The sequence below is a fragment of the Atta colombica genome, unplaced genomic scaffold (assembly GCF_001594045.1).
Source record: "Atta colombica isolate Treedump-2 unplaced genomic scaffold, Acol1.0 scaffold83, whole genome shotgun sequence".
Lineage (NCBI taxonomy): Eukaryota > Metazoa > Arthropoda > Insecta > Hymenoptera > Formicidae > Atta > Atta colombica.
The window spans coordinates 1,872,128-1,882,455 of record NW_017259576.1 but is presented as its reverse complement, the minus strand read 5'-3'; the positions used below and the strand labels follow the sequence as shown (position 1 = coordinate 1,882,455).

Here is a 10,328-nt window from a genome sequence, read left to right as displayed (position 1 = left end):
TATATATATATATATACATAGTTGGTCGCATACTGAATTGTGCGTGTTACAAAATAACATTCTTGAAACAGCCGATACAGTACTGTCACTGATCGCGTATACGGCACGAAAAGAATTTACTTTCTATCGACGCAAGTACGAACAGTCTGTGAAAAATTAAAGCTGATATTTTGATTACGAAACCTACGTCACTTAGTTCTAGCATATAAACTTACCGCTTCTTTACCTTCATGTAAAAAAAAACGCAACCACAAATATTTGTTTTCATAAAACTATTCGACTCGTAACAAGCGTTGAGGCTATGTTCGAAGGAAATTTGCTCGGTTTCCACGTGCTATTTGCTATTAGCGAGTATCTTGGATATATAGGAGAAGTCATAACCGAGTAATCGTTTTGCACTTACCGTGGTATTACCGCAGAACTGAATGGAACAAATGAATCGTCAAATGTCTCGGAGCGATGGTAATTCATGCACTACAATCATCAAACCTTTCTTGATACTTGATCTTTCCCCTCTCGATCCTATGATGCTTCCATTCATTCATGATAAATGTGTATAAGAGAATGATTGTTATAATAAAATTTTGTTTTTTTTTTTTCATAGAAAAAAATGTATGTAAATACGTTAATAAAAAGTATATAAATAAGTCATAAATATTTTTAATATCTTGAAATGTGTAAAAAATGAAAATATTAATTAATTTGAATCATACTTTGTGTTCAATATCCAATGTAAAAATTTCACGTTAAACAACATTTTAAATACAGACTCAATTTTTACATAGTTTATAATAAAATTTTTTATTATGATATAACAAATTTGACATAACAAGAATTTTTCCTTTTTTCTTTTTTTTTTTTTTATCGAATATACTTTTGTGCAGTTTTCTATGCAACACAGAAACTTACAGCAACAGTATTGCAACGTTTGCAATATTACTTGACGATATTGCTGAATGTTACAATATTGCCGTAATATTTTAAGAATGATTTGTGCTATATAAGATTTAAAAGTTAATGAACCAGAATGTTTGCAAGGAAGGGACAGTATCGCCTGCGCTGCTTCGAAAATAACAGCGCAGTAGATAGAAACTCACAACCGGCAAGAGTAAAAGTAAATTTGAGCAACGCAGGCAATGCCGCCTTACATTTAATTCATATGTGTATCGACCCAAGTACACTCGGTGTGCACATTGGAAAGCTCATTTTCAATTCATATTAAAATTAAAAGTTTAAACTAATTATAAATATCACGATGCAACAAGATGTTACGTCATCTTTGTAAATAAAGTGACGGTTTATTTATTTTTATAAACGTTATAAAGACTATAAAAAACATTATAAAGACTATAAAAAAAATTAATTGGTATTATATTATTTTTATTATTAGTTTTTATTTATTAATTCAGTAATCTTTTAAAAACAGAATCAATTCAATAATATCTTATTGAAATAAAAGTTATCTGGAATAGTTATATAGAAATTTACACATATAAAAGTTACATCTGGAATGGTTATATAGAAATTTACATAACAATTGATGAATTTACACAATTATTTCTTAAGATATTAGGCATTTAGACTTAAAAATATGACAGTCAAAAGAAATGACAAACACAATAATGTAGCCTCGGACGTAACCAGAATATTTATAATAATTATAATTCTCGAATCAATACATCGGCAATTAATACGTTTCTAATTACGACATATTTTCATTAAAAACGTATTAATATTTAATATTTAATTTTCTGTAAATATATTCCGTATTCCGTTAGATTGTAATTTATAATGTCAAATTGTAGTTATTTTTAATCAAGTGAGTTATCTTTAATTTCTCAACTAGGTCGCCATCACTCCTATTCAATATACCGTCAATTTAATTAAAACAATGGATTAAACAATTTATTAACAGTAAATGTATTAATTTGACAAATTTAGTTAATTATTTATTAAATGCATTAAATTGCATTGAACGTTGTTTACTTGAAACTAATTACAAAAATAGATTAAATAGATTACATTTTGACATACATGAAAATTAAAAATAATAAAATGTTATTATATATATTATAATGTTATTATATATATTTAATTAAAGGGATTTGGTTAGGTACCATCGCTCCTTTAATATCTAATAGTGTAGAATTAGAATTTTCTAATGTTTTCCAAAATTCTAAAAAGAGTTTCTTGATATTTTTCAGAATGGCAAGGACATTTTTATTGAGCTTAATAGTGGCGTTGCTGCTGGTCTTCGCTCTTACTGAAGCTTCTCGCGGACAGACTAATCAGGTAATTTAGTATCAAAATATATAACTATAATTTACTTAATTTATTATATAAATGATGATACGTAAGAGATATAAAAAAATTTATCTTTTTAATTTAACATGTGTAATAAATAATTGTTTCAGAATTATATAATGACACATTATATAAATATATTGTTAATTATAGGATATTTTTTTATTAAAAGATTAATTTTAGATTTCAAAGCTAAATTTTAGAATTATTCAGAAAGGAAAAAGTTATTTATGTGTATACATTCATTATTAGATCCAGAAGGCGAATAAATGGTAATTTTAAATATAATACATCATCCTCTAAAGAATATATAATATATGAACTTCAATTTCCAACTCTGCATTACATGAAATACATTATGTAACGTAAAGCATTCGTGAAGCATTCTCGAATTAAAGACAGGGATTTAAAAGAGCATAATCATCTATAAATTAATGCACACAAAGTACACGTATGAAGAGACCAGTAAGATCCGCGTTCGCACGTGTTTTGTGTCAAGGATGCGCGTTTGATATCGGGCGTTTACGATATTGCAACGTGCGCGCATTGTTTTTTTCCTTTTTTTTTCACGAAGGCCGTCGACCCAGCGGAACGAGTAGATTCGTATTATTCGACTAAATCGCACGAGTGCAGTTGCACGCGGTGCATGATGCTCGGTAATTAGAAGCCGAGAAAGGAAGTAATTCCTTTATTAAATACGATTATTCGTATGTAACAACGAAAAAGAAAATCTTTGCGAATGACTTACGACGACATTTTGTTTCTTATTCGATTAAATCGCACATCACAATTTAATTTAAACATAATGTCGTCTTATATTGTTTCAATTGTACAGGATATCCTAAGATTTTACTTTGATGACAAATTCCTTGATTGATTTGTAATTTCCTTAATCAAAAAGAGATCTTAATAACTTCCGTGTTATTAAAGATTTAGGTCGAAGCTTCCAAGAAGTTTAATTAAAAAACAGAAACTTATTATTTACTTAAATTCAAAACTTACTTCGTTTAAATTTTAATTTGCAATAAAATTTTCTGATTTGGCGATAAAGATACACATTAACGAGTTGCGTCAAATAACAATCATCCTCTTAAAATTTTTTTAAAATTCGATATTACATTTGTGTCAATGAATTCATTATTGAAATTAAATTCAAGTGTAATCATTTAAACAAGTTGCTATAGAATAAGAATCATTTTTCAAAACTCTACAATAACATTCCTTTGAAATTTACATTGAATAATTATAATTTATACATTTAGAACGTGACGTTAATGAAAGCAACGATGTCACGCAAAAGAGAAATTAGAAATAGTTTGTGACTTGTCAACATCAATGAGTTATATGTCTTTCTTTCTCGATCGTATACTTGAATGTCCAGATTTCAGTTATTCGTTTTGCATTCGCCTATAATAATACGATTGCCAGGAAGATCTCGGACGCTTTCGCCGGCTCTTTCACCGTAAAAGTCGTTGAAGCGAGTTCGTGGCGTACAAGAATATATAAGTATAATCGTTCTTCCGATCAAATAATCTATTAAAAGAATTCAGATTAGCATATATTTTTGATTATATTATCATGAAGCTTGATCGTAAATATTAGTTAACACGTACATCGGAAATTACTAACAAGACTCAAAGCCATGAAGAGAACTTTCCCAACATTTCAGTTCGCGTGTTACTATAATATAACTTTTGTTAAATAATCTGGAAGAATGTAAGATTATTATTGTTTAATTTTTAATTTAAATGGAACATTAAAAATGCTTAGTATATAAAAAAGATATAGCGCTGCTTTATACAATGTATAATAATGATTGCGTAAGATAATAAATTATTATTATTAATCTTTCGTAACTTGAGAATATTATTTAATTATATAAAAATATTATAAAATTATAATAATTTTATGAGATCAAATTTAACTCGAGAGCTAAGAACATAACTTCACGAATTCTCTTTCTATCGCTCTTTAAATCGCTCTTTAATGTTTTATTTGAAAAAGATGAATATAAAGTACAGTATTTTCATCAAAATAAATATAAAACTATGAAATCAATAATTTTTATCATCTTTTTTAGTCTTTTCATGATTGAATATATTATATCTCGTATGTACATTAACTTCCTCACTTGATTGATTTTCGCATTAAGATGATCATTTGTTATCATTATTTATTAATCAATAGACATACGTAAACTGCCACGAATAATGCAATTGAAGCTTAAGCGAACGAATTCGACACGCATGAACTTCTTGCTTATTCCTTCATACTCAGTTTTATGCAACAATATTTGCGACAGAAATATACTTATATATGTGTGTATATATACGATAGAGGGAAACTTTTAGAAATTTTGTTGGAACAAATTTATTACAATTTTTTATAATATAATAATAATAAACTTATCAAAAAGATAATAATGATTAAGACTTAACATAAATATTTCTTATAATAATAATCTCCAGATTATTGTTCGTTATACTCTAATTCTAATAGAAACTGATCCTATTCTGTGCATTATCGTCGTCAGTAATATGATTGCAATTCTTATGTTTATCAAACGTAGCAACGAAGCATTTCACGCACCATTCTAGATATCGAGGCGGCATAGATATAGCATAGAGCACATATAAATGGAGTGAGAGGATAAGAAGGAAAAAAGAGATCGCAAGTTTGCATGGACCACGCCTAGTCGTGCGCCGTTCGCTTAGAGAACGATATATACCGCGTGATCAAAAATATCTGTCTCCCATGTGTTTGTCCTATTTTCGTAATGTTACAGTTTGATATAGTAATTATAGTAGAATATTATAAATAGAAATTAGAATATAGTTGAATATAATCGATTATAGAATGAAAGTCTATAATCGATAAAGCTCTATGTCGTCAATTCTTAAGAAGTTAATCACGATTTTAATTTAATGACTTATTTAAATAATCAAATTATTTAAAAATACTTTTCTCTTATTCGTTATATTTGCTATTATAGGCGAGTATAACTATTATTGAATATAATAACTACAAAGTAAAATATAATTAAATACAATAATGTTGTTAATTAATTATTTATCAATTGTGTCAAGTAAGTTGTATGTAATCACAATTTATTTAATTATTTACTTAATTTAATTATTCAAAAATATCTTTTCTCTTTATTTGCTTGTTTATAATTAAATATAGTAAGTAAAAGTAAAAGAATATAGTGGAATACAATTCATACAATTCATCAGTTCTTTTCTGACAATCGTCAAGTAGATTGTAATCATCTCTTTAATAGTCTAATTAATCAAGAAGTCAACAAAATGAATTTCGAAGGGAATTAATATTGTCGATGCTACCTGATCGTTAAGTTCAAGATTGGACAATTTTGTTTTCATTAGTATTCGCAATTACCTGCGCCTAGCGAGGCAACGCGTATTCCTTCGGTGAACGTAAGCGCGATGTTGATAATTATTCCGCTGTGTGCACCGATGATCATAATCTAATAGAAGCAAGAGCGAGATGATTTTCTTATAGATTTAATAACGCGTTACGTAAGACAAACATTTCTTATTCCAGGATAATTTTTTTTTATCATTGTGTAAGTGGCTCCTTACAAAGCGTCGTCAACATCTTTCATTTCATCATAATAATGGATAATTTATATAACGATATGAAGATCTCGCGATTTGTAAATCGTCCCGACGGAAATTGGCGCACAGTTCAAGGCGGACGCCTCTTACCACGTCATATATATAATGTCCTTAATTATTAATGTCAGGAATGTAGTTTAATAGATCATTCTTGAATTACACGGAGATGTATTCGGAATAACTAAAATAGCGCTAAGATCTATCGAAACTGATTCTTTGCATATTCGTTATAATTTAACATTACAATGAGATGCTATAGTTTCATCAAGTAGGTACACTCAAATAGAATTATCATGATCCTATTTGTTACTTATAAATTCATTTTTTAATAATAAATGACGTCATGACATCCTATAATATTATTACGATTTTGTACTTTACTTGAGTATTATTTTTTTATTTATCTCTCTAATATTTTATGATTTTATTATAACTAATAAAATTAAAAAATATATTACACTGAGTTTGCACGTCTTTTATACATAAACGAAAGTATTTAAAGTGTGAGAGTCATCAGTGAGAGTCAATTCGATTTTGTCGATTTCTCGAGCTTGTTTCTTGATCCGCTACTTCCGAATGAAGTATCAGAGCCACTGATTAACATAATCAATTCTACAAATGGATATAAGTCGCAAGGCTTACTTGCCTTCGTTTCTTTCTCGATAGATGGTTGGTGCGAGGCCTTTAATTAGAAAAGCAAATTACACAATATAGTAAAACGTTGCGATCGATATCTAACAAACGTTCGTATGTCGTAGTATCCTTTGGAAAGAACGCTTTATAATTTACCTTTATGATTAACAATCGACATTTCAGCACTGCTTTCGTTCAATCTCGAAGTGTGCTCGCGGTTGCGTATATCATATCACACTAAATACGCGCCTATGATGCTTTATTGCGCGTACAAGTACACAAACACACGCCGACAAGTGTACGTCGCAGACGGATATAGCACATTGCACAAGCATGCGCGAGTGCGATCTAAATCGAGTTTTCCATCGGAGAAAGCGCTTCTTCTGCATCGTTTATTTCACTAGACTTCCTGATTTATTTGCCATATCTCGTGCTCCCTGTCTCGTCTTTATTTACTCGAACAGCTTCGTCTAATGCGAAGAGATTAGGATGCACATCATTAATATACATATTGCAATCGAACTTTATTCGATAGTGTTACATGGTACTATACTAATTGGATGTTACGATATATTAATTACGCTAAGAACATAAGAGAAGCGAAAAAAAATGCTAATTATATTCTACAAAGTTAATGGAATGTCAGAAGTAACGTAAAACTTACCTAATTTTTCTATGAAAGAAAAGGGGAACAGAATTTTATATTAAAGATACCAAGTAAGAAATATCTGCACGATATATAATATTTTAAGAATAAAACTAATTTTAAGAATAAATTATTTCTTTTTATTTATACATAGATAAAATTATGGAGTAAATGATAATGTAGTATACTTGGTATTTTCTTAATTGTGTCAGCAATAATATATCGCATTGTTACGCGCGCATTAAACTCATTGTTAATAACTCATTTACACAAAGTTTCTGAAAACCTGCAATCACAATTGTAATGCGAAGTAATTGCAACGGTAAAATCATTCTCTTACACATTCTACCTGTAACATTCGAATAATGATACAATGTGATTCAAACTATCTTAATTAATTATGAGAACTGTATGTGTTTACTTATTGTTCACGGTATCAATTATCTGAGAAATAACACGAGAGAAACGAAAACTATTTCCTCATGGTATGACGCTTGGATTTATCTACAATATACGAATACGCGGCAGTAAATGTGCAAATACTTATAAATCTTTTGTTAAGAAGTTTCTTTTGTTCCCCTTCCTTGCGTGAATAACTTGCTGAAAAGTGGCAAATGTAAAAATTGGTGCACTTTATCGAACAGCATCGAAACTTGAGCTTTGATAGATTCTTTCTTTGTGGCGATTACGCAATATAAATCTTTTACACGTTATAAATAGGATTATAGGTTCAACTTTAACCTATCTAACAAGATTTAATTTTTTTTTCATGTCAATATGATTATTATAAGATTAACTGAATTTGAACTGAATGGAAAGTGCAGTCAGATAAAACGAAAGCAAAAAAGAAATAACAAAAGCTGACATAATTTTGTTAGAAAAGTTTGTTTTGTGATAATATAAGACGATATACCATGAATAATTTCAATTGTCATACCACGAGAAAGTATTCTTCATTCCTAAATAAGCGCAGTTTCTTTTGCGTCATTTCTCAGACAATTGAACTACGAACAATAAACGTTCGTTCTTACAAATCATTAAAATCGCTGATATTGCATTGAATTATTATTCGAATTTTTATCATAAAAGTTCAATTTTTTGGTGCCATGAATTTATAATCAATGACAAAAAATTTTTATGTATGCAATATGTTACATTTTGATCAAATAAATTATTACACAAGATGCTTATTGTTTTTGAAAGTTATAATATTTTACAGCTCTCTCTTTTTCTCGCGTTTTTTTTTCTTTTTCAATACACTAGAAACTTAAATGCTAAATCGGTTCTTATATTAAAAATTAATATTTTTCATTTGCGACTACTTAGCTTAAATATATGAAACTATCCATAAAATAAATTATACACGAAATAAGTTAAAACTTTTGATGTATAGCGTCTTTTGTCAATCATAAACAAAAAAATTATTATTATATTATTATCATATTTTGTAAATTTTTTTTGAAATATCTTAATATATATTTTTTTAAGATTGGATATCGATAAAGAATGTGCTTTCTCTTTTTTTTCAGATTTCCGATAATGATTTCCGCATTTTATAGATGAATGCATAAAATCGATGTTAATTTTTAAAGAGAACTGTAAAGAGGAGGACGCATAAATTAATTTGATCATGTGAATTCAAAATACATAATTATCCCGAAAGGTCAGAAATCGAAAGTATAGCATTAACTACCTATTCACGTAGTAACCTATTCACGTCGTTTACGCTGCTCAACTTTATGATGTTTGTATATGCCCGAATGTCCTTCAGCTATCATTCGATTTCACTTGTTAACGGGAAAAGTTGCTTTATATTGCATGCAACGTTTAAACTCTTAAGATTATTGCATTCAAGTGATTCATTTCGCATTTGCTTGCAAGTGCAAAAAGCTCTTTGATATTATTTAATCAAGTATCATTCAAGTGTATACATTTCTCTATATTAACATTTATTTAATGTCATACATTAATTATTAATATTATTGATTTTATAATATCTTTTGTTTATTAATTTATTAAAGCTATATATAAATGCAGGAAACTATCTATTTCAGATTTAAAATACATTTTTATACAGATTTAAAATACATTTTTACATCGCTCCATTGATAAGAAATTTTACTTGTGACACATGTAAAAAATTACCATTTAAATTGCAGTGTTTGAAAGCGATCGTGGTTTAAAATGACAGTTTTAAGAATTTATGACACTTTAAAGTATATATTATAATTGAATGTATAATGTGAACAAAAGTGAAATTATACATATTCTTTACTTTAATTAAAATATTGTTTAAATTTAGAATTTAAAAAATTTTCTACTAAAAAGATGCTAATTTTGATATGTGTTACTTTTTTTATCAATAGAGCGACGTAAAACATTTCAGAATCATCGAAAACTTAATTTTAAGAACATAAATTTAAAAAATTAATGCTTCTAGAAAAATTTTAGGTAGATTATAATTTGCTATAGTCAAAATAATAATTAGTATTAAATACCTTATATTAACTGTATATTTTTCATAAAAATTTTTAATTGTACAAAGAATACAATGTTCATCCAAGTTTAAACAAAGAATGAGATTTTATAACTTAATTGATTTTTGTAAATTGCAAAAATTCTATCATTTATTTATGTTTAAATGTACTGATTATTCTAGATAAGAACAAATTAAATATAAATTGCATTATAAATTTTTTGTCTTTCATTTTTTTATATTGCATAAAATAAAATGTATATATCTCTTTTTATAATAAATAATTTTTATAGTATTATAATCTTTAAAATGTTGACATTTTTAGATATATTTTTATTCAGTATACTTTATCCAAAGTATAAGTAGTGTAAAATATCCAAGAAAGAATAAAAGTTTGGGTGAAAGTAACGATAAGTAAAGTTCTGTTATATATTGTTTGAGTTGGGTCCGAGACCACACCCTGAAAATTGGCCCATTCGGACCAGTTTTTTTTAGGTCGCGCTTATGTATACTCTCATTACATATGCGTGACATAAATATATAAAATAAATAAGATAATGATTTGCAAAGCCTTCAAAGCGGAATCTAAAAACTTCCTATATTTGTCGCCCAAAAATGCTAAGTAGTTCAACTT

General features: G+C 27.8%; 1 protein-coding gene across 1 annotated transcript in view; it reads left to right on the top strand.

Annotated features, from left to right (window-relative positions):
- The window catches only part of LOC108693005 (uncharacterized threonine-rich GPI-anchored glycoprotein PJ4664.02-like), a 36,495-nt gene that overhangs the window by 1,443 nt on the left and 24,724 nt on the right, over nucleotides 1-10,328 (top strand). The window contains exon 2 of the mRNA XM_018201632.1: nucleotides 2,205-2,292. Coding sequence (XP_018057121.1) covers nucleotides 2,206-2,292 — 87 coding nt within the window. The 5' untranslated portion in view covers nucleotide 2,205. The remainder of the gene's footprint in view (nucleotides 1-2,204; nucleotides 2,293-10,328) is intronic.